This window comes from Equus quagga, chromosome 16 (genome assembly GCF_021613505.1).
Source record: "Equus quagga isolate Etosha38 chromosome 16, UCLA_HA_Equagga_1.0, whole genome shotgun sequence".
Taxonomy (NCBI): domain Eukaryota; kingdom Metazoa; phylum Chordata; class Mammalia; order Perissodactyla; family Equidae; genus Equus; species Equus quagga.
The window spans coordinates 64,692,400-64,717,584 of NC_060282.1; the positions used below are offsets into that span (position 1 = coordinate 64,692,400).

Consider the following 25,185-nt stretch of genomic DNA (forward strand, 5'->3'; position numbering starts at 1 on the left):
GGGCTACCAGCGATCAGCAAGCTGGGGTGGGCGCACACCCGCGCCCACTCAGGGCGGTCTAACTGCCAGCCCCACTCGCTCCCAATGCAAACCAGTCTTCTCCTATACTTGGCTTCCTGCATATCTGTGACAAGAGTCCTTCTCGACGCACACGCCCCACGAGCGGGTAGAGTCTCTGGCGAAACATAATTTGCCTAGTCCTAAGAAGGGCTGATTAGCTAAACATCCTGACAACGTATTTACACTGAAATTGTAAGACAGTCGCTGCAGACCCCTTAACCAGTGGCCCCAGATTAGCAACCCCACCGCCCCCAACGCCCTGCGCCGCCGCCGCCGCCTGGGAGGCGCGGTCCCGATCAGGCCCTGGAATTTGTCGCCTGGGCTTCTCGCGCCGGCTCCGCCTACCTCCGGGCGCGATCGCAAGGGCAGCCTCTAATCCCATCTGCTCTCCAACACCGCCCTCTGCCGGCCTCTTCTCGGGCCGCCCGGATTGTGAGCCAGTTCCGGGCGCTCCGGAAGCGAAGCTTTCTCTTCCGGAACGAGCGTCTGGGCGCCCGCACGTGGTTGTGTTGCCCTGCTCGAGCCGGCACTGGCGGAGAAGTGATTGAACTGTCCTCCCGGAGCGAGTGAGCCGAGCCATGGAGGGCCAGAGCGTGGAGGAGCTGCTGGCAAAGGCGGAGCGGGACGAGGCAGAGAAGCTGCAGCGCATCACGGTGCACAAGGAGCTGGAGCTGGAGTTCGACCTGGGTAACCTGCTGGCCACGGACCGGAACCCCCCAACGGCGGTGCGGAGAGCGGGACCCACGCCGGAGGCCGATCTGCGGGCCCTGGCGCGGGACAACACGCAGCTGCTCATCAACCAGCTGTGGCAGCTGCCCACCGAGCGCGTGGAAGAGGCGCTGGTGGCGCGGCTGCCGGAGCCCACCACTCGCCTGCCGCGCGAGAAGCCTGTGCCCCGGCCGCGGCCGCTTACACGCTGGCAGCAGTTCGCGCGCCTCAAGGGCATCCGTCCCAAGAAGAAGACCAATCTGGTGTGGGACGAGGTGAGCGGCCAGTGGCGGCGCCGCTGGGGCTACCAGCGCGCCCGCGACGACACCAAGGAATGGTTGATCGAGGTGCCCGGCGGTGCCGACCCCATGGAGGACCAGTTCGCCAAGCGGATTCAGGCTAAGAAGGAACGGGTGGCCAAGAACGAGCTGAACCGGCTGCGTAACCTGGCCCGCGCGCACAAGACGCAGCTGCCCAGCGCGGCGGGCATGCACCCTACCGGGCATCAAAGTAAGGAGGAGCTGGGCCGTGCCATGCAGGTGGCCAAGGTCTCCACCGCCTCTGTGGGGCGCTTCCAAGAGCGCCTGCCCAAGGAGAAGGCGCCCCGGGGCTCTGGCAAGAAAAGGAAGTTTCAGCCCCTTTTCGGGGATTTTGCAGCTGAGAAAAAGAGTCAGTTGGAGCTGCTGCGAGTCATGAACAGCAAAAAGCCTCAGCTGGACGTGACGAGGGCCACCAATAAGCAGATGAGGGAGGAGGACCAGGAGGAGGCGGCCAAGAGGAGGAAAATGAGCCAGAAGGGCAAGAGAAAGGGGGGCCGGCAGGGTCCAGGGGGCAAGAGGAAAGGGGGCCCGCCTAGCCAGGGAGGAAAGAGGAAGGGGGGCTTGGGAGGCAAGATGAATTCCGGGCCGCCTGGCTTGGGTGGCAAGAGAAAAGGAGGGCAACATCAAGGAGGAAAGAGGAGGAAGTAAATTGCACCCGCGGACCCGTGTAAACCAAGAACTATACTAAATTTTAAGTTCTGCGTACTGTACTGTAGGGGGAGATGCAGAAGAAGGTGACGGATACCTTCACTGAGCTTGAGGTTGAAGGGATAGAACTGCCCTTCCCTCAAGATATTGTGTAAGTGTTGGACTCTCCAAATTAATGTTTTTCCCACAGCCAAGACTTTGGAGATTAAAGGATGTATTTGAGGACTTAAGAATTAGGGAAAGAAGTTGGTCGAAACTGAGAATGAGTTCTGTTTTCAGACAGACATCTTTTTCCTTTTTAACTTTTGGATATGGTGTGAGGAACAGTTAGTCATGTTTTGAGCCTTAGATTGATTTCTTTTATTCATTATTTTTATAACAAACCTGTGTATTTATCAAAGTCAGGGGGAAACAGGAAGATTACATTTTCAGAACTGGAGTTACAAGTCACTGTTGTAAAGGTTATGTAATAAAAGTATATCTGTATCTAATGTTGCTTTTAACTTTTTGACTATTGGTAGAAATCTTAAGTAAAGCCAGTGGCTAAGATACCTGGTACAGATTATTTTCACTTACTTTCCAAAACACATAAAGCAGCTAAATTCACTTTTTTAGAAAAGGTCATACTTTTTTGGTATCATAATATTGAAAGTGTAGTACAACTGGTGTCTCTTCAAAAAAAGATCATGCTTTTCAACACTGAAAACACTGATTTGCTGTAGATGATAAATTTGGGCTTCAGTAAATAATGGTGGTAATCCTCATTAATCCAAAAAGTACTTAATTCTTTCTCAACATTTATAGCTCTAATTTTCTTTAAAGCTCCAAGTAGAGTCTGGGGAAGAGAGAAAGAAACCAACAAAATCCTTAATTGGAACATTATTATCTTTAGATTCATTTTTCGAATTGACCTTAGCTAGTTTGATTAGGAGGTGAAATGTTTATAGCTATCCTGGGTCTCTCCCTGATTGATCTCAGTAATTCATCTTTGTAAAAATACCTCCTGAAAAGGGTTTATAGTAGATTTGACAATCCAGGGAGACTTTTTTGCAGCTATTATACCGCTGAGAACCACTATTAGTCTGACAAGTGACAGAAAATTAAAATTGGGAGTCTTTGTCTTTCATTTTTTCAGTGTTGTCTCATTTTTATAAGTTAATTTTAGAAATTGCTATGAAAGAAAAGATTAATTCGGATTTCATGATAGGGTACTGAAAACACAGGTGTTCAATTGTTACTGTCTTAGGATACTTTCTGATTAAGTTAAAGTGGAACTTTGCAATCACTGATCAACTTTTCCACTGGGACACGGCGCACCTGGCGCTCCCAAGCCCTCCCAGGGTATAGTGTAACCATGGAAAGCTTTTAACTACTGATGAAGCTATCTAATGATATCCTGAACAACTTCATCAAAAGCCAAGCCATTCATAGAGCACTTAACGCCTTTTAAATTCTTCTCGAGTGTCCGGGTTTTTTGTTGTTACTCTTTTTGTCTCGGGATTTTTCTGTTTTTTGTGTTTAGATTTGCTTGATTTAGTAGTTGGACACAACAGTGGCCCTGTAAAAAAGGGCCTCGGGCTCTTTGCAAGGTTCTTGTTTACTGTTAAAACAGTTTGAATGCAATGTCTTAATAATTTATTCTGAAATACTTTAAGAAAGAAAAATAACATTTTAAAGGAATCAGCGGAAAAAGAATGTCCTCGGTTCTCTCCCTTTCCCCACGTCCCCATCATGTGAAATAGAGAGTTTTACGGAGAGAGACTTAAGGAAGTACCCAAGAGCCTACGGAGTTACCTTTACGACAATTTCAAAGGTGGATGTGGAGACTTGTAGCCGAGCACTTGAGATTTTGACCCGTGGGAAAATGGTCCTGAGCCACCGGGGCCCTGGCGGGGCGGGTGGGGCCGCGGGGGCGGGAGCAGGAGGCGGCGGCCGGGATTGGCCGGCGCGGGGGGCGGGGCCGCGGGGAGGGAGACGCACCGCCATGGCCGCCGCCGCCGCCCGCGCCCGGGTCGCGCACTTGCTGAGGCAACTGCAGCGCGCAGCGTGAGTGCGGGGCCCGGCGGGCGGGCGGGCGGGGGACCGCGGGGAGCCTCGGTGCCCACGCAGCCCTCCTGGGCGTGACCCGCCCGGGCCCCCAGCATTGCATTCTTCCTCGGGTTCCTTTCCAGAAATTGGGGAAGGGGTGCCGCTGCGCGCCGGCGCCGTGCCCCGGGCGGGACGGCGTTGTCACAGAGTGTGTCATGCCGCCATGCACGGCACGCCGAGGCAGGTTTTACTTGTCCTACCCTTAAGGAAACTTAAGGTCCAGAGAGGACAGTGCCTGGTCCCACGTTGCGGTAGCCAGTGGAGAACTTGGCACAGTGACCAAGACAAATTCATGCCCCGACCAAGACGTGTATTGGTTGTATGTCATGTGCCAAGAACTATTCTAGGTGCTGGGAATACAAAGATGAAAGACTGGAGCGGTGTAAAGTCTAGCGGGGGATCGCGTCGCCAGACGGGGGTAAATCGGGCCTGTGCGGAGCACCGCGGACAGAGGGTGTAGAAGAGACAGACGGATGTGAGAGGGAGCTTCCCTCCCGGGCATGTTCAGGGAGGCAGGGTATTAAATGTTAGGGCATGTCTGACTCCCCCTCCGGCAATGCCAGGTACATAGTAGCCGCCTGATAAATGCATGCTGAATGTCCAAGTGCCCAAGTTGACGTAGGAAAATATGGAAAATCTTGAGCTGCCTGGTGGAGATAAATAAGGGGAAAGGAGGGAGACTAGAGAGGAATTTCAGACAAAGGGAAGAGCGGCACCAGAGGCAAGCGATGTGGTTCCAGGATCTAAAAGTAATTAAAGTCTGGACCTACCCTCCTAGGAGCAGGTGAGGATGGAGAAGACTGATGGTGAAAGACAAGGAATAAGAAAATAGCTAACACTGGGCACCTACCATGTGCCAGGCACCATCCTACACACTATGCATGTACGGTTAATAGTAACTCCAGTCCTTCCAACAACCCCATGCCACCCTGTATTATTATCCTCATGTTAGAGATAAAGGCATGGAGAAAAATCATTTGTCCAGTGTCACATACTAAGCAAATGGCACAGCCGTAAGTTGAACCCAGATATTCTGGCTTCACGGTCCTTGTTCTCAGTCCTCTGCTAAGAAATTTTCATTGTGTCCTGTAGATAATGGGAAGCTATTGAAGCAATAATTCCCACTGTGAAACACTAATACCTTGAGATGCCCCCATGAAAAAAGAATCCCATGGCCGAATAAGTTTGGGAAACTAAACACTGCTGCATCACCCTGTGGAGAGTCAGGATATACACGTGTGCTGATGGTCACGAAGGGCTCTGAGAAGTGCTAACAAAGAGTTTAGCTGTATTTACTCTTTGTCCTAAACCTGTGTCACCGTAGAACTCTTTATCAAGCAACACCATTCATATCCCTTGGAACCAATGTCATGTCACACGTGTTTTTGGAAGGGTTGCATGACAAAGGAGTGTGGCGTGATTAGAATTATGTTAGAGCTTTCTAGGGTTAGTGAAGAGTGGAGAGGAAAGACAAGAGGTAATTGTAGTGCTCCAGCTAAAAAGTCCTGGCTTCATGCACCAAGGAGAGGCAGCCGGTACAAGCGGGTAGATATGACAAGTATTGAGGAGTTGGTTAGAATCAGCAGGATTTTGTATCTGATTAGTGAGACAGAGGGAGAAGTTGAGGTTTCTGGCTGGGGCCTCGGGTGAACAGTAGGGCCATTTACTCAAATAGGGCCTGTATGAGCGTGAGCTTCAGGAAGAAGATGATAACTTTAGTCTTGGGCATTTTGAGTTGGAGACGCCTTAGATACAGACAGATGAAGACTCCTAGCAGATAATTGAATATATTGTTCTAGAGTTCAGGAGCGAGTTGGGAAGTCATCCTGTGTATAGAGGACAGTTGAAACTGTGGATGTGGAAGCAAAGACCTTGGCAAACTAACCCTGAAGAAAGGGCTGAGGATGAAGTCCTGGGGAGCAGCAGTGTTAGAGCAGGAGTAGCAAAATGGTGCTTTGTTTGTTCTGCACGTGTTTCTTTTTTCAATAGGGTAAGCATTTAAAAAGTGGGCGATCAAGGGGCCAGCCCGGTGGCGCAGCAGTTAAGTTTGCACGTTCTCCTTCGGTGGCCTGGGGTCCAGCAGTTCACATCCTGGGTGTGGACATGGCACCGCTCATCAAGCCATGCTGTGGCAGGCGTCCCACATATAAAGTAAAGGAAGATGGGCATGGATGTTAGCTCAGGGCCAGTCTTCCTCAGCAAAACGAGGAGGATTGGCAGCAGATGTTAGCTCAGGGATGATCTTCCTCAAAATAAATAAATAAATAAAAAGTGGGAGATCTCAGATAAAAATCTTAGAAAATTGGGAAATGTCATCATTGGGCCCACTTTCATTTGGGGAAGGTCTGCCCGGGCTGAGGGGGAGTGGAGGCCACCTCCTTTGGACAGGGCAAGCACGCCAGCCCACCGTTTACTCGACACAGCAGCCATGTCACAGCAAGCTGCTCCGGCCTCTCAGTTAGGTTACTTGTCAGCCCCCTCAGGCATTTAGATTTGCAAATAATTTGCACCTTGAATGGAGGAAAAGGAATCAGCATTAAAGGGTAGGAGGCTAGAGAGGTGGGAGAAAGTCCAGCGGGGAAGGACATCACAGCCCCTGCAGGTCTGCAGCATTCTGGTCCCTGGGGTAGGGCAGGGAGCAAAACAGCCTCACATCCCCGGCACTTAGGTGTGCGCCTAGGGTGGATGGGATGGACAATAAACTAGTGAGTAAAACTCAGAGTATATTAGAAGTGGGTAGGTACTAAAGAGAAAGTAAAAGGGTGTTAGAGGAGGGGATGCAACTTTAGAGAAGATTGCCAGAGAAGACCTCACTGCAGTAGTCCCCTGTTGCTGCTGAAACAAATTACCATGAATGTGGTGGCTTAAAACAACACACATTTATTCTCTCACAGTTCTGGAGTACAGAAGTCCAAAATCAGTTTTACTGGGCCCAAATCAAGGTGTCAACAGGGCCACACTCTTCAGAGGCCATGGGGAGAATCCATTATCTTGTTTTTTCCAGCTTCTAGAGCTGCATGCCTTGCATTTCTTGGCTTGTGGCCCCTTCTTCCGTCTTCACAGCCAGCAATGTAGCTGTTTCAGTGGTCACATTACCTTCTTCTGTGTCAAATCCCTCCACCCCCCCCACTCCTGTTATGAGGGTGCTTGTGATTACATATAGGGCCCACTCAGATAATCCAAGACAATCTCTCCATCTCAAGACCCTAAACTTAATCACATCTGCAGAGTCCCACTTGCCGTATAAAGTAACATTCACAGGTTCCAGGAATTGGGACCCGAATATCTTCAGGGGCTCAGCTGACCACACTCACCGAGAAGGTAACTTTTGGAAAGACCAGTGGAGGGAGGCAGCGAGCCATGTGGTTCTCTGGGAAGGTATCTGGAGGTGCAGCATACCTGGCATTGTTTCAGAAGAAGGGGACTGGAGCAGAGGGAGCGAGGGGGAGATGAGGTTAGAGACATTGGGGGCCCGGTGGTGGTGGTCAGTGATGATGCCAAGGTTTTTTGGCCTGAACAACTGGAAGGACAAAGTTGCCGTTAAACTGGGAGAGAGGAGGCTTTGAGAGAAGAACAGAAGCTCAGTCTTAGGCAGGGAAAATGTGAGATGCCTAACAGACATACAAGCGGAGTTGCTGAGTTGAATCTGGAGTTCAGGAGAGAGGCCTAAATGTGGAAGTCATCAACACAGAAAGTATTCAAGGCCATGAGCCAGGTGAGGTCCCTCAGGGAGTGAGTGTGGAAAGAAAAGAAAAGGGTCCACAGGCGGAACCCTGGGACCCTCCAGCGTTCAGAGTCAAAAGCATTAAAAGAAATGAGGCCAGGAGCAGCTGGTGCAGTAGGAAGAAAACCAGAGAGTGGTGTCCTGGAAGCCAAAGGAAGACACTGTTCCCAGGGAGGAGGGAGTGAACAGGAGGATGCTACTGCAGGTCGGATGACACGAGGACTGAACCAAGAACTGAGCGGTGTATTAGTGAGGTGGAGGGCATTAGTGACCTGGGAAGCTTGTCAGTGGAGCAGTGGGGCAAAGGCCGACTGGAGGAGGTTCCAGCGAGAATGGGAGAAGACAAATTAGAGAGAGCAGGTATAGTCAGCCGAAGGGAAGGACAGAGGTGGGGGCAGCAGCAGGAGAGGGAACAGAGACAAGAGAAGGTGGTGGTTTGTTTTTAATATAATATAGGAAATATAACATTTTCATGCCGATGGATAAGATCTAGTAGGGAGGGAAATTTTGATGATGCAGGAGAAGGAAAGCAGAACTGCTGGTAGTGATGTCCTTGAGTAGATGAGCGGGGCTCAGGTTTAGTGCACTGGGGTGGGGGGTCCTAATACGAGGAGGAAAGCCAAAATGACTGGGCCAGAGCCAGAAGGTGGTTGGATGAGGGGCTTGCTCTACCCCGGGGTTTCCTCTGCTTCCCAGGAGGAGCGCAAAGAAGCCTGCCAGTGGTTTCAGGCCATCCTAAGAAGGTGGGGGAGCCCACAGCTTAGTCTTCCTTCCCCGGGCCAGGCTCTGTGTCTTGGCACACCACGAAAACAGAGAAGGTCAGGGGATTTTACGTGTCTACACTTACTTATTTACTCATTCATTCAGTCCATATTAAGGGCTTACTTTCTGCCTGGCACTGTGTCTGCTACTGCAAATGTGGTTGTGAGAAACGGCAGCTCTTGCCATCACAAAATTTACAATTCAGTGGCAGGTGGAAACAGGAAAACAGCACCAACAATACAGTGTGGTAACAATTTTAATGGGGAGGGAGGCGTGGGTACTATGGACCACAGAGAAAGGGTGTCTACCAGGCTCTCGGGCCTAAGGGAAGACGGCACAGGGGAAGTGACATCTGAACTGACATGCAAAAGAACCCTAGTTATTCAGAAAAAGGGGGCGGGGGGAGGTGGGGGCGAGTGTGTTCCAGGCAGAGGAAATAACAGGGACAAAGTTCTGGGGAAGAGAGTGAGTGTGGCCCGGTCAAGGAAAAGAACAGAGTTAATTTTTCAAGAGCTCAACCCGGGAGATGGAGGGCCAGGCTGGAGAGGGCAGCAGGGCCAGTGAAGCAGGGCCAGGTCTGAACTTTATCCTAAAATCCATGAGGAGCCCTCCAAGTACTTTTAAACAAGGGAGTGACATCATTGGAAATATGCCCCTGACCACAGTGTGGCAAAGATGGAGCCAAGAGAAGCCTGTTAGGAGCTCCATAGTAATCCAGGTGAGAGACGACACAGGAACTAGAGACTGGCAGAGGGCCCCAGAGAAGAGGGTAGATTTCGGTAGAGAAATATTTGGGGCCTTGATGCATGGCTATAAAGGGTGAGGGGTGAGCCCAAGATAGAAAGAACCCAACATGTAAGGAAGGGGCAGATTGGAAAAGGAGCCAGAGAAAGAATAATTAGAGGAAATCCAGGTGAGTAGGGAGTCCTGGAAGCCAAGAAGAGCGGTTCCCCCGTGCAAGGAAGGGTGGCTCAGTGTTCAGTGCTGTGAGAGCAAGGGCCTAGGAGGTCTGAGAAGTGAGGATACAGCAGCCAGATTTCAGGGGACCGAGAAATGTGAGGAAGGCAAGGAAATGGAGCCAGCCAGTGTAGGCTGGGAGTGTTAACCAGAGGGTGGGCAAGCCGGAGGGGGCACCCCAGGGGGAGACAAGCTGGAGGGGACAAGAGGTTAAGAGTTTTAAGCATGAAACTCTTAACTATGATGACAAGGATCCAGTGAGGGGGAAGACTAGGAATACAGAACAGATGGAGGTCCCGAGAAGGCAAGAGGGGATGAGATTCAAGCCACAAATAAGAAGGAGAAGAAATGAATTGAGGTAGCCTCAAAGCTTAAAAAATATAGAGAAGGGGAGAAGGGTGAAAAGAAGCCTGTGCTGCATGGTCCTGCGCGTGGGAAAGCTTTCAGTTTTCTTCTTCCCCTTGCCTCTCTTTTCTTGTCCTTGGAGGACATGAGGCAGGGAAAGCCCTGGAAAGTGAAGCCCCCCTGTGAGGGATAGCACGTTGGCCCCGCCGCCTGTCCTGTCCCCTCGGAGCCGGCGCAGTGGGTAGGCAGCGGGTGCCCTGGGAAACTCCCAGCGCTTGGCGTTCCCAGCGGTGCCCACCAGATGGCAGCCGTGACTCATGGGCGCGCTCGCACCGCTGCCCACGGCTGGCTTCGCAATTCTCAGTTTTTGAGATCTTGACCACCGTTGAGTTCAACCCTTTTCCTCCCTTCCCCATCCTCTCCCTCAGATGTTTTCATTCCAGATTTGAAGGGGGCTGGGGGTTGGGGGGTGGGGGGCGGGTTATGCACTCACGTATCTACCGGACCCCTCTATGACACGGTCGCCATCGGATAGCCCAAGAAGGGAATGCCCAAGCAAGAGGAGGCGACAGGGCCGGGGAAGGGGTACGAAAGCCAAGGGAGGGAAAGTTTCAAAAAAGGAAGATATGGAAAGTCTGTAGAGAAGCGGACTGAGAACTGAGAGGTGAAGGATTCGGTGAGAAGGTGACAGATGTGAGAGCAATTTAGGCGGCAGAGACGATGGTGGTCCCTGGTCGCCCGGGGAGGGGACCAGCACGCGGAGCCGTGGCCGCTGGTCGCTGGTCGCTGCAGCTTGGCAGAGTAAGGACAGAGGCGCGAGGTGGTGACCAGGGAGGCCTTCAGGCCCAGTGAGGGCTTCCTGGAGGAACGGGCCCAGAGCCTGCTTGAAGAAAAATTAAACCACTTGAAGACAATGGGAAAATACAAGGAAAGTTCCCCGGGTGTGGGGGATGGGAGATGAGGCGCGAGTAGTTAATCTTGGGTCAGTTTGGTCAAAGCTCCTAACCTCGTGAGAGCTGAGACCTCACAGAGACCGGGGAGCCCATCTTAAACTTAGTCGTATCCCCAGAGTGCTCATCTCTGCTCCCCGAAGACAGGCACTTACTAAGTGCCGCTTGAATAATTCCTGAAAGAATGATCCTACAACCCTGGAAAGATTGAATCAACTTTTCGTCCATGGTGATTTCTGGGGTTTTTTTCCATTGTCCAGTGTTTGCCAATAGCTACTACTCTGATAGCATCTTAAGAGGAGAATGCAACGTAAGTTATTTTAAGGCTTCTTGTGTTTTGGTTTTCTAGTTTCACTTTCTTTTTTTTTCTTTTTCTTTTTTTCTTTTCTCTAGATGCCAGTGCCCAACTCATTCTCATACTTACTCCCAAGGTAATAATACATTTTGTATTTTTGAACTAGCCACAATTTCGGTTTCCACGGTTGGCACTTATAGTACATTTGGGCAAAGTGTAAAGCAAGAAAATCAAGACCTGAGAGGAAGGTTGATGAAAATGGTTGCCTTTTCACTTGAAATTGATATGTAGTTCTAATTATATGATGTTAGCTAAATGTAGGCTACTGATGATGTGTTTGGCTCAAACATATGCTTAATGCTATTTATAATGTTTTTCTATTTTAAATAGAATTATTTCCCAAAGCTAAAAATGGTGACACCAATGTTAAGACTGTCTGAGTTCATCAAATAGAATTAATCAAAATGAAATCTTTGGAAGGTTCTAACATCTCAAAAAAGAAAGAGGCTAAAGAACAAGGTGTTTCCTTGAAGGAAAAAACTCGTTTGTATCAATTTTTTAAATTAACATTCTATTTCTAAATAATTAAAAATAATGACAAAAGTTTTCACTTCCCACAAACATCTTAATCTTTACCAACTCCATTGTCCACAGAGCAGCAGGAAGCTCATTGTGGCTTCAGCGTGTCCTCAGAATGTCACATGAATTACTGACACAAAAACTGATTTCACCTCTTAGAAGAAGAGGTCAAATCTAAGCTGTGAGGCAAGGGATGGAAAGGTAGGGCCTACCCCTACAGGCCCCAGAGCACAGAGAAGCCTGTTGGGGCTCAGAACAGATAGACTGACTAACTGAGGGCTTTTTCCCAGCCTGTAGAAGGGTGTGGCTCACCCTTCAGGACAAACCAAGGGACCTCCTGGTCATTAACGGCCATCCACCAGGCAGAAGCCCAGCCTTTTGGGCCCTCATGGATATAAGCAGGATTTTGTCTTTAGCTGGTTTTCTCCAATTCTTAGTTGGTGTCAACAAAGAATCAGTAATTTCCTATTTGAGGGAATAAAATTAGTAATTTAGAAAAAGATACTCTCACTGTTTTGTAAGACCCAATTATGTCTTTTCCTAAACTTTAGTAACAGGAGTAATAGATTATTTCTTTAAAGCCTATAGGGATCAAAGAAATTTGAATTTTGATTAAGGATATCTTTGCCCCCAGGGAACCGAAGGTGAAGGTAAATTATTGTCTAGCTGTAGTCTCTTTTTCTCAAAAAAAAAATGGAATTGCAAATTGTTCTGTAGACTTTTTTCCAACATTACCACTGACCAGGACTAATACAAATAAGTAGATAAAAACAAGGATAAAATTCATTCATATTGTTATTGCAATATGACAGAAAATCATTTTTGCCATAATAAAACAAGATGCTTTGCAAAGAAATATCAGTTTAAAAATTTTTGTTTCACAAAGAAAACTAAATTTGTCATGTGCATAAGCTTGAAAAATATAAATATCTTACTGTGATAAGTAACCTCCATGAAAAAAATCTTAAACAAATGATTACAGTTGCTATAAGAAGTATAAACAGGACTCTGATTAATGAATTTGCTGATAGTTGTTCTCTAACAATAACCTAACTCTAGAGTCTAGAGGATTTTTTTTCTAGAATATTTTTACAGATTATGTTTTCAAAAGTTTCAAAAAGTATTAAAATTTCAGTGGAGAAAATATTTTAAAATAACTTTATTTTCACACAATCAGCATCAAGTTAGCATTACATTCTCTTAAAATGCAGGTTTTAATTTTGATTGGATATGCAACAGTGGAACCTGCAAAATATATTTGCGGCTTCAAGGGTATGCTTATGTTCACTGCTGGAATACCAATTTACTATCAAACAACAATATTTTTGCTTTGTGTTTGAGGCCTACTCTGATGCTAATTTTTACATTTCTAGCTCCTGGACTTCCAGCTTCTGGAAAAACAACAGATTATGCCTTTGAGGTAGATTTAATCCATCCATCCTTTTATGAATGACCTGAAAAATTACAGCTACAGTCTTTTGCTAATGCATTATTATCTCATTGAACTCTGTTATTGATTGATGTTCCCTCATCTTATTATTTGGTCAGGCTCTATTTAGCAAAGTACTTTGTTAGGATAATGGAATACAAGTCTTCTGATAGCGTGAGTAATGGCTAGAATACTGTCTTGTGTACAGCCAATAAAATAGGACAAATTCCCAGTTCTACAAACTCTCCAACTTATATAGGTTGCATGCTAAATCGTCTTTAGTTTTGTAATTATAACAATCCCAAAAGAGGTCCTAGTAATCTTCTGAAGCAAGACTAAAGGAACAATTAATTCCGATGAATTTTTATCACACTGTAATTACATAACTATTTATTTAAATCCCTGTCTCCTGCTGGTTCAAGAGTCAGAAATTAAAATGTTGCCAGGGGCCTGACAGTTAACGGGCCATGAGCAGGCTGGGTGAGGACGGTGCTTAGTTCTCTGAGAGAACTGGCCCATCGGAAGGGTGCGGCCCACGCTCAGCCCCACATGATTGCTACCACACCAGAATCCAGCCTGCTGTTGCCCGATTATTCAAGAGAGATAGAAATCTGGACAGTCACGCTGGATTTTTTTTTAATCTTGATTTTTAAAGTAATTATCCAACTCAAAAAAAAGAAATTTGGGGCCGGCCCCGTGGCGCAGTGGTTAATTTCGCACATTACACTTCCGCTGCCCGGGGTTCACCAGTTTGGATCCCGGGTGCGGACATGGCACCACTTGGCACACCATGCTGTGGTAGGCATCCCATATATAAAGTAGAGAAAGATGGGCACGGATGTTAGCTCAGGGCCAGTCTTCCTCAGCAAAAAGAGGAGGATTGGCAGTGGATGTTAGCTCAGGGCTAATCTTCCTCAAAAAAAAAAAAAGAAAGAAATTTAAACATAGTGTGGATCAAACAAAACATGTCTGGGCCAAAAGGGACCCATCATGCATCAGTGTTAAAGCTCTTCTCTCAGCTGTAAACTTTGTGAGGCCATGTTTCTCTTGTTCATAGCTGTATTACCAGAGCCTAGCGCAGTGCCTGCAACAGAGCAAGCAGTAGTATTGGTTGGATGGGAGGATGGATGGATGGATACATGCATGCAAGCATGGTTGGATAGATGAATGGGTGGATGAGTGAATGAAGGAGTGAAAAATACACAGAGATAATAACATTTAAATTGGAAAATAAGAAATTTGAGAGTTAATTTAAGTGTGGAGGCAAGGGAAGGCAGGCATTTCAAGCTGAGGGAACAATTGAGGGTTTATGATGTGTTTGGGAAAAGAGAAGTAATTCCAATGTGACTAAAACCAAAGTTTGCTTAAGGAAATGTCATGAGCCTGAGGCCAGCTGGGGGGTGACCTGGAAGGCCATGCTGAGGAATATATACTTTATTCTCTAAATAATGAGGAACCATTTCAGGATTTTAGAAGTGCAGTGGCCAACTCTCTAATATACCCTACACCTGAATCTTTTTTTTTTTAGATGGCTGTTTCAAATATTAGATATGGAGCAGGAGTTACAAAGGAAGTAGGCATGGCAAGTATTTAAGATTTCTACAGTCTTCTACTACAAATATTATATGTCTTTTAAAACAAGTGCATATGGACAACAGCTGAGTCCTCTGTTTTTAAAAATGGACAATGTTAAGTTTGCCAGAGGACTTTATTACAGTTCTAGTTCGATCAAACCTAACTTATACATTGTTTTTGTTATTGTAGGACCTGCAAAACATGGGTGCTAAAAATGTTTGTTTGATGACAGACAAGAATCTCTCCCAGCTCCCTCCTGTACAAGTGGTTATGGATTCCCTAGTGAAGAATGGCATCAACTTTAAGGTTTATGATAATGTGAGGGTGGAACCAACGGATAGAAGGTATTTTGTTGTTGTTGTTGTTGTTATTTACTTTAAGTGGAAGCCAACACATATCCCTGTTGCTTAAAACTTGCACCAGGTCTTGTTTAATGGCATGACTATTTATTTCTGAAAAATATGACATAATGGCTTTTGTTTTTCCTTCTCCAAGCTTCATGGAAGCTATTGAGTTTGCCAAAAAGGGGGCTTTTGATGCCTACGTTGCTGTGGGTGGCGGCTCCACCATGGACACCTGTAAAGCTGCTAATCTGTATGCATCCAGCCCTCACTCTGATTTCCTGGATTATGTCAATGCCCCCATTGGGAAGGGAAAGCCCGTGTCTGTGCCTCTTAAGCCTCTGATTGCAGGTAAAGACTGTTTGTTTGTTTTGTTTTGCATTTGGCAAATGGCCTTAGGAAAGATGTAAGCCAGTAATTTTAGGGTGTATGTTTCCAAAGCTTTCTGATTTCTTCATTTCAGTGTAGTACCTTGTTTTGAGGTCAAAACAGCAATTCATTCATGTTTAAAATTCTGATCTTCATTATTGCTCAGATAGAGACAGTTTGAGTCAGTAGTAGGAAAGTTTGCAGGTTTTAGCTATGAAGTCACTATGTAGAGGCGGGAAGAACCTTGTTTACATATTATTAGATCTCTCTATTGGCAGGTTTGTCTTCTAAACCCCTCTTTGTTTGGTCCCATTTTGCCAGCCACTATGGAGTTTAAGAGGAACATTCGCTATTATTTTTCTGGTGTTGACTCAACCCTTTCTTCCACATAATGGCTCTTCAGCTGACCTGGGGCTTTGTCTCTGCCCTGGGACATGTGGCCGGCCTGGCCCCCTCACTCTGGGAGACATCTGCTTTGTGGATGCCTGGGGCAAAGACACACAAATCCAAAGCAGAATAGCTTGTTGTCTGTTCCACACAGCCCTTGGGATCTTTCGATCTTTTCTTCCCACTCATTCATGGCTATTAGTGTATTACTGTTTAAAGTTTTATAGCTAAAATGCACTAACTGGTAACTGGAAAATAGTTTAAAGTTTTATCCTCTCTCTTCTCCCCTCTTTGCCCCCATTGTGAGTGGGCCTGTGATGGCATAGGAGTGAGTTGATGGCAGATGAACTCCTTTGACGTGAATGAGCAATCAGCAGGGAGCAGCGTAATTGACGTCTGGCAAGTGGAACCCTCTGGTGAAACTGTGTCAGCATCACACAGAGGGGTGATTAGTAAAGTTTAGAAACTTGACACAACTACAAAACCGCGGAGCCCAGCAAAGGCAGAGCGTTACTGTGCTTGCTGCCAAGAGGGAATAAAGATGTCTTTTAGAGATGGCAAATACGAGTTCTCTCACTGGAGATGCCCAGCAGCCCCCGTTTGCATACCCAGCTGCAGCTGCTTAAGCTCTGGCACTGGAGGAGCCTGGGGTTCCCAAAGCTGCTCACTACTAAGGCAGAAACAGACATCACACGTACGTGTTAAACACACATGCACATTAATACAGGCATGGGCATCATACATGCATTAGGCACATATACATGTTAGCATAGACGTGGACGTCATACATGCATGTTAGCACAGATACAAGTATCACACACATCAAAGCACACATGCATGTTAGGTGTGCATACATGTTGATGCAGACGTGGACGTCATCCATGTTAAACGTGATACATGTGTATTAACACAGACACTGCCATAACACATATATGTTAATGCTAACACAGGTATCATAGTGTTACACATACATGTTAATGCAGACACAGGCATACATGTGAGGCGTACGTGCATGCTAACACAGATACAGACATCAGGTGAGCAACAGGGGCAGCAAAGCTTCCTTCTCTAACTTTGCTCCTTATTTCCTAAGGCTGAATTAAGTATCTCCACTGGCCTTTATTTAGGTGCTTTATTAAAATTAATATTATTTTGTTCAAGTCCCAACTACCTCAGGAACTGGGAGTGAAACTACTGGAGTTGCCATTTTTGACTATGAACACTTGAAAGTAAAAACTGGTAAGAACTTTGCCTATAAATTTTTTTTTTTTAATTCTTTCTCTTACTTATCAATCCCACCTTCTTTTCTTTAATCCTAGTATTTAAAAATCAAGGAGTTATGGAGTTAAGGAAAGGGTATGTACATATACATGTTTTCTCTCTTTTTCCAAGTACATATAAAAATATGAAACAGTCTAATAAACTTCTTTTTGAGAATTACCTACAAAAGCATATTGAAATGCCATGAATCTTGATTGGCATTTTTCTACCTGAGTTATGACTGTATGTCAATAATAAATGGTTATTCCCTTTCTCAGACATATTTTTACATTTTAAATCAATTTCATTGACATATAATTTTTATATAGTAAAATGCATGCATTTTAAGAGTCTGCTTTGGTGAATTCAGACAGATATATACTCCCAAGTAACCACCACCCCCATCAAGATACAGAACGTTCACATTGCTCCAGAAAGTTCCGTCATGCTCCCTCCCAGTCCATCCCCTCAGCCCCATTCCCAAGTAACCACTGCTCTGCTTTCCATCTTTTTTGTCATTCTGACCCTGCCTTCTTCTCTGACTCTCAGCTAATGTGGCGGAAATCTCCCTCTCCTCGAGTCTGGCTTAATATTCTCCCTCCAGACCTTTGTAGCAGAATAAATTGACATTCAACCACACATTTATAGTAACTTCTCTTTTTAAAATTAAATTACATTATCCTTCAACATTGTTAAAGACAATAATAATAGTAATCAATACTTGAATTCTCCCTTACAATTTTTTAAAGGCTGTTACATGATATTTAATATTATCTAATATGATCCTTACAACAGCTCTGTGAGAGATGGAGGCCCTGTGTTGTTAGAGTCTAATCTTAGGGGCCAGCCCTGTGGCCGAGTGGTTAAGTTTGCATGCTCCCCTTTGGCGGCCCAGGGTTCACCAGTTTGGATCCTGGTCCCAGACCTACACACTGCTCATCAAACCATGCTGTGGCAGCATCCCACATAGAAGAACTAGAATGACCTACAACTAGGATATACAACTATGTACTGGGGCTTTGGGAAGAAAAAAAAAAGAGAGAGAAAGATTGGCAACAGATGTTAGCTTAGGTCCAATCTTCCTCAGGAAAAACAAAATTAGGCTATAGATATTTTTTAAAAAAGAGTTTAATCTTATAGAGAACTCAGAGAGGCTAAGTGACTTACCCAAAGAAACACAGTAAGTAAGTCACAGAGCAGGCAGCCAAACCAGTGATGTTCTGGTAAACCAGCTCTGTGGAATTTAATAAGTAAATAAGCCCTGATTTGCAGTGTTTGCCAATTTCTATGGTGTAAACACTCCCATCATAGCCAATGACGTCTCTCAGCCTGGGGTTGGGAAGAGATGCACACCCTTGGCTCTTGCAAAGTGGAAGGAGCTTCAGCTTCACTGAAAAACCCAGGTTTCTGACTCTAAATCTCTTTCCACTCCTCCTTGTGGCCTCTCTACATGAGAATGAATGTATCTCGTATTTTTTATTTATTTATTTTATTTTTAGATTTTTTGCTGAGGAAGATTGGCCCTGAGCTAACATCTGTGCTAACCTTCCTCTGTTTTCATGTGGGACACTGCCACAGCACGGCTTGACAAGCATTATATAGGTCTGCACCCAGGATCCAAACATGCCCTGAAGCAGAACACATGAACTTAACCACTATGCCACCAGGCTGGCCCTGTATTTTTAATTTTTTTAGGATACTTTGTCATCCTAAAGTTATTTAATTTTTTTAAGTGGTGTCTATACCGATAGCCTCTACTGAAAATCTCTGTCTTAGGCATTGCTTCCCGAGCCATCAAACCCACGCTGGGACTGATTGATCCTCTGCACACCCTGCACATGCCTGACCGGGTGGTCGCCAACAGTGGCTTCGATGTGCTTTGGTAGGTACTAGTGCCACCGGGAGGGGCTTTTTCAGTACCTGGGTCTATGCACAGTAGTTTCTTATTATAAGTACTTGCTAAGCCTTCATTGATTAGTGCTCCACGACAACCCCAGCTTGACTGTCATTATCCCCTTTCCTGGGTGAAAATATTGAAGCTGTAAAGGTTGGTGACTAGGTGAGTCTTGGGTGAGCCAAAAATCTGCTGTTCAGGATGGACCACCCCAGCCACAGCTGCAGCCTCAGGAACTCAGCAATAGGAGCAGTTGGAACTGGCATGCAGTGTCTCAGACCCGCAACACATACCTCTATGGCTACACTAGCCAGCGATGCCCCAGGGCTGCCTCAGCACGGAAGAGGGCAGGGAAGGGAGCTGACGTTTCCTGAGCTGGACTGTGCTCACCGTGTCAGCACTGCACACACTTCCTCACTTCACCATAGCTCTCTGCCATACGAAAAAGAAACCTGGCTTTGAGATGTTTAGTAACTTGCCCAGAGTCACACCACATGCTCCCTTGGCTTCAGCTGCCATGTGCTGGTGGCTCCTTACTCAGCGTTTCTACCACAGACCTCGCTCGTGAGCTCCAGGCCATTCGTTCCAGCGGCCTGACAGAGGTCCCACAGGCACTTCGGCATTGACCCAAACTACCTTATTTCATCCATTTGCACATGCACATTTTTTCACATGCACATTTTTTCACATTCTAACATCTCTGAAATCAGAACAAAACTTAAAATCTGTGGCATGGCAGTATCGTTTTCTTCCTCTGGTACATTTTTTAAAATGGTACATCTTATGATGGATGGCGTCTTAAATTTGATGAAATCTGACCATTCTCTTAATCACCCCCACACCTCACAGCTTCTCCTCCTGAGTCCCTTAACTTAGTGAGCAGCAGGACTCAGTATGAACTTTGCCTTTCTCTCATGCCCACACCTAGCCAGCAGATCCTGTCTGTTGTCCAGCTTGAGTCTCTCATATCTGCTCCCTCCTCTCCAGCCTCATTGCTCCCACCGTGTTCAGGCCTGCACCAGCTCTTGCCTGGACAGTGTCCCTGCCTCCATCCCATGGTCCTTCCATCTGTCCTCCATACTGGCCTCAACAAGCTTTCAGAATGCAATGTGACCGTCACACAGATACACATGTGTGCACACGCACATATACACACCTCTACCTTACAAGTCTTTCAGTGTCTTTCCACACCTAATGTCTGCAAGCCAAATTCCTTTGGCCCTGGAATACTTGGAGAACTCATCTTTCAGTTCCACTGGAGCATTCTCTCCTCGATGGAGCCTTTGCTGACCTCTCTTCCCCTCTCCTCAAGTACAACTGATCCCTCCATCCTTTTTCTCTTTCCTATTGGGTGGCCGATACCTTGCTCTGAGACACCTATTTCTTCACATGCCGATCTCCCTCACTGCACTGTGAGCTTGGCAAGGACAGAACCATCTTACTCACCTCTCTATTCCCACCCCTTGGCACAGTGGCCATCACATCCTAGGTATTCAGTTGGTATCTGTTGAATGAAGTTCACACAAGCAGGAGGCAGCAGAGTTAGCATTCATATCCAGGTCTACCCAAGACCGTGGTCTGCTTCTCTCACTACGTTACGCTGCCTGCCAAGAAACTGGAGACAATTGTGGCCAACTCCATCCTGGTCAGTGTTGTCAGTACTTGGAAGAGTTGTGCCCTAAAAACTTGGAAATAAGGGAAATAAGATTTCCCTAACTGGAAAATGCATAATAAATATATAATGGACCAAAGCAGTCACTTTTAAGTAAATGACTTACAGGCCCACTGCCTTCACTCTTGATCAAAGCGGGGAGTGGGCTCAGAAGAAAGGAGGATGATGGTAGTTGCCCTTCCAAGTACTGTCTGAGGGAGAGAACACCTGGCCTGAGGAACCTGCGCCTGAGGTCCGGTGGTCTGTTCTGAAGATGGACATACCCATGTATTCAAGCTTAGAGGCAGTTCCCCTTGTTAGGACTCCATGGGCCTTCTGATCATAAATTAGCATCCATAGGACTTGCTGATAGCAAGAAAAGATGCCATCTGGAAGACTCAGGTATCTGTCCCCCTCAGCAGTTACATTTCCCATTGTAAATCAACAATCAGACTTCCAGATTTTACACATAGTTTCTGTGGGCTCAGCTCAGCGAGTCTGCCCCTGTGAGACAGATCTGCTCTTGGGCTCAGAATCGAGATGCATGCAGGGCGGAGGTCTGACCCTGCGCCTCCGAGGACTCATCGCTGCCCTGTCCTCCCCACGTGGACACCTCATTCTTGCATTGCTCACAGACTCCCTGTTTTGAACCATAACGTCATAGTACCCATCTGCCAACTAATTTAAAAAGAAGTGCTAAGGCTTTGTTCAAAACATGTTATCTGTTTCTCACATGTATAAAGAGAATAAATTCTCCATTCTAAGATTGAAAACTATAATTCATGGAAAAAATGTTTCATGTCATGTTGTTCTCCCAGTGCATCATTGATCTAGATGGTTCTGTTTAGTCTCATCTTTTCAGTTGATTAGCTAGAACTGATGGCAGGCCAGTAGGTGGAGGAAACTCTGAAGCCTGGTTCTTGGAATAGCCAACCCTGAGTTTAGGGCATATAAAAAAAATTGCATTTTTTTTCAGGCCAAGAATTAGTAATACTGGTGAATTATAAGTTTTAGAATGTGCTGGGCACTATTTAAGTACTTTACATATATTAACTCATTTAATTTTCACAGCAGCTCCATGAAGACGTGCGATTATTTATCCCCGTCTTAGAGTCACATGGAGGGAAGTGACTCCCCCCAGTCCTGTAGCAGGAAGGTCTGGTGCCAGGATTTACATCTGGGCGACTGACCCCAGGGTTTCTGTTCTCATGCACTGCACCAGACACTTAACAGGAGGCTAGTGTAACTATGACCCTCCTTGGGTAATATGGTATTTGATGAATACAAGGTAAAAAATGGTAATATATTTTACAAGGAAATCATTTTTTAGATTCAGTGCTTTTCTTCGTGACTCAAATGTTTAAAAATTCAACATCATAAAGATTTATTTGTACCAGAAAGGGGCCATATGTAATCTTATACTTACTGGTCAAAAAACACTGTAGTGCTGTTAATGTAAACTTCACTGTGCTAATTTTGATAATAAGCAGTGATTCTTGTAGACACGAGGCTGACTAGTGGAGTGTGTTGTGACTATCACTGCTACATAGCACATCCACAGTGGACTGAGTACCGAACGTTTCCCAGAGGTTTATAATCTGAATGGAGGGAGGAAGGAGGACAATGCTTTCAATCTGTGTTTTAAATATTTCTTGTCAGCCACGCCCTAGAGTCCTACACTGCCCTTCCCTACCACATGAGGAGCCCCTGCCCTTCAAACCCCATCACACGGCCCGCATACCAGGGCAGCAACCCAATCAGCGACATTTGGGCAATCCACGCGCTACGGATCGTTGCTAAGTATCTGAAGAGGTATGTTGCCCGGAGGGGATAGAAACAGAAAAGAGAATCCACATTCCACCGTCACATAAAATGTTGCGTGCCAGAACCTGAAATATCCTGAGCAAGCGTGTTCCACAAAAGATCAGGCAGGGGACATGGAGAAGCAGCAGAGACCAGCAAGCTCTAGGGGGATGAAAGGGATGGGGAGGGAGCCACTTGAAGACAAATGAAAACTGCATCCTTCAGTCTGAAAAGACCAAGGCTGCAAGGGGACAAAATATGAGCCCCTGATTCATGAAGGACGCAGTTTGAAGGTTTATTCAACAAAGCCTCAAAACCAAAGCTAGGACGAGGGGAGACGTCCTTCGAGATGTGGCTACCAAGGGCAGAAATGAGAACCACAGAGGCGGGTGTTGGCTCTGCCCACCCAGGCCCTGTCCAAAGGCACAGGAAATCGACCCATCGAGCAAACTCACATGAACTAAATTTAAGAAAGAAATGCATGGAGTTGTCTGTCCCAGGAGATATAAAAGGCTTCCTAAAAGGTTTGAAAGATTCATGAATGCCATAGCCATGATAGGCTCCTGAGGGAGCAAAGATAACGAGGTAAAGAACCCAGGCTTGTTAGGCCTAGATGGGAGCGCTGTGCTCCTCTGGCCTCGAGCGGGTGGCAGTGGGGCGGGGACTTGGACTGCATTTTCTGGCAGAGCAGGGGCAGGGACATGGAACTATTTCAGGCTCATGGAGACCATCAGGGAGCACGGCAGCCTTTGACTGCATAGACCCTGGTACAGACAATGGTCAACCCTTGTGTTTGACAAGGACAGAAGGCTTGGCAGAGCAGCAGTGGGAGGCAAGGGGGTCAAATGGACAGAGGAAAGGCTGAAGCTCCATCATCTGCTATTTTATCTTGTTATTCAGGGAATAAGGAACTAACATTGGGTTTTGGAAAGGAGACACAGAAGCTTGACCGTTCCAAATGAAAGGGAAAAAAAGATGGTGGCACTCTTATTTCATAACAGGAAGCATTACTCCAGGCACAGTCACAGAAAAGCAAGTGAGAAGGTGTGCACTTGGCGGTCTCAGGCTTCCTCCCTGGGGCAGGGTCTCCAAGCAGTGTGTGCAGGGAGGCTGAGCTGCAGAAAGGGGCCTTTGAGAATTTGCTTTTCCAAAGTGCCGTTGGGGACATGCAGAGCAAGCAAAGGCTTGTCCTACAATAACATCCCACTTCCACAATAATAAATATTAAAATAATGTGCAGTTTCCACAGATTCCAAAAGAGGCCTCCAGTGGGTCCGATTTGGGACAGTGTCACAGAAAGAAAGATGGCTGAGCAGACTGCATTTGGCCTGCAGGTTGCCTGAGGCGACAGGGACACACTTCAGGGAACCAGTCTGGGCCCTGTGCCTTCTGAGTAAATGTTTACTCCAAGCCCATTCATGGCTGCAGTCAAGGTCATTGACAGATGAAGAAGAAGAATGAGTCTCAGGGCCCTTTTCTAGAGCAGCTCTCACCATCCAAGGGTCAGTGCTTGGCTTCCTCTGGCACTTTTACCACGTGAGCAGCCTGACAGCATATTTATTATGCCTTTCTGACACCGTTGATGAGAACATATGTTTCTCTTCCGTCTTCCTTTAGAAAACAAGACGTTGTTTGAACAACTTGCCTAATTTTTCTTCCTACCGAGTAGCATTTCTTTATTTCCAGATCTTTCCCTAAGGCGGCTCTTTATCCAGTAGGAAATGCCAGTGTTGATGTGTTATTGTTAGGTGTTTATATCATCCACAGGGCTGTCAGGAATCCTGATGATCTGGAAGCGAGGTCTAACATGCACTTGGCAAGTGCTTTTGCTGGCATTGGCTTTGGAAATGCCGGGGTTCATCTGTGGTGAGCGAATCTGAGATTTTATTTCTTCACCTAAGCTATTACTTTAATATTTTAAAACAATGTTTACAATTTAGGACAGGTGGTCAGATTTAAATATGCTATAGAAAGAAGAAATTTAACTTAAGGTCCCAGAATATTTTCTTAATTCAAATGTAGTTTATTGGATCATAGATTTTTTTTTTTGGTAACAGCTTTATTGAAATATAATTCACACGCTATATAATTCACTCATTTACAATATGTAATTCAGTGGTTTTTTTATAGTTACAGAGTTGTACAGCCATTACCACAATCAATTTTACACATTTTATCACTCTAAAAAAAAATCCCATACCCCTTAGCTGTCACCCACCAATCCTCCTATACCCACCAGTCTTAAGCAGTCTTTGTTTTTCCGCCATTTTTTTTTTTGAGGGAGATTAGCCCTGAGCTAACATCCACCACCAATCCTTCTCTTTTTTGCTGAGGAAGACTGGCCCTGAGCTAACATCTGTGCCCATCTTCCTCTACTTTATATGTGGGATGCCTGCCACAGCATGGCTTGATAAGCAGTGCGTAGGTCCTGCACCTGGGATCCAAACTGGTGAACCCCAGGCTGCCAAAGCAGAACACGGGAACTTAACTGCTGTGCCACTGGGCTGGCCCCTTAAGTAGTCTTAATTTACTTTCTGTCTCTACAGGTTTGCCTATTCTGGACATTTCATAGAAATGGAATTATATAATATGTGGTCTTTTGTGCCTGGCTTCTTTAACGTAGCATAACGTTTCCATGGTTCATCCATGCATGTATCAGTACTTCATTCTTTTTTATTGCCAAATAACATTCCATTGTATGGATATACCAAATACCTTTCATCAGATGATGGACATTTGGGTTGTTTCCACTTTTTGGCTGTTATGAATACTGCTGCCATAAACATTCATGTACAAGTTTTTGTGTGGACGTATATTTTCGTTTCTCTTGAATATATATACCTAGGAATAGAATTGCCGGGTCATATAGTGCCTCTACGTTTAAATTTTGAGGAACTGCCATATTGTTTTCCACAGTGGCTACACCATTTTACATTCCCACCAGCAGTGGACGAGGGTTCTGATTTCTCCACATCCTTGCCATATGTCATGGATTTTTAAAACCTCAAATGCAGGGGTTTTTTCCTCCTGATCTCTCACA

At 46.0% G+C, this 25,185-nt stretch overlaps 2 protein-coding genes across 6 annotated transcripts in view; both read left to right on the forward strand.

Annotated features, from left to right (window-relative positions):
- Window positions 1-549: 549 nt before the first annotated feature.
- On the forward strand, window positions 550-2,339 carry RRS1 (ribosome biogenesis regulator 1 homolog). Its single transcript, XM_046642227.1, has one exon. The coding sequence runs from the start codon at window positions 639-641 to the stop codon at window positions 1,734-1,736; it is 1,098 nt and encodes a 365-aa protein (XP_046498183.1). The 5' UTR covers window positions 550-638; the 3' UTR covers window positions 1,737-2,339.
- Window positions 2,340-3,698: 1,359 nt separating this feature from the next.
- ADHFE1 (alcohol dehydrogenase iron containing 1) overlaps window positions 3,699-25,185 on the forward strand; it is a 33,940-nt gene continuing 12,453 nt past the window's right edge. For 3 of the 5 annotated variants that reach the window (XR_006885622.1, XR_006885621.1, XM_046642293.1), the window contains exons 1-10: window positions 3,699-3,782; window positions 10,956-10,993; window positions 12,810-12,856; window positions 14,394-14,447; window positions 14,630-14,784; window positions 14,936-15,132; window positions 16,699-16,776; window positions 18,574-18,679; window positions 22,002-22,154; window positions 23,913-24,011. Coding sequence is in view for 3 of the 5 variants with exons in the window: in XM_046642293.1 (XP_046498249.1) it covers window positions 3,721-3,782; window positions 10,956-10,993; window positions 12,810-12,856; window positions 14,394-14,447; window positions 14,630-14,784; window positions 14,936-15,132; window positions 16,699-16,776; window positions 18,574-18,679; window positions 22,002-22,154; window positions 23,913-24,011 (989 nt within the window). In the remaining 2 variants the exon portion in view is untranslated. The remainder of the gene's footprint in view (window positions 3,783-10,955; window positions 10,994-12,809; window positions 12,857-14,393; window positions 14,448-14,629; window positions 14,785-14,935; window positions 15,133-16,698; window positions 16,777-18,573; window positions 18,680-22,001; window positions 22,155-23,912; window positions 24,012-25,185) is intronic. The other 2 variants (XM_046642296.1, XM_046642294.1) reach the window with 2 other exon arrangements.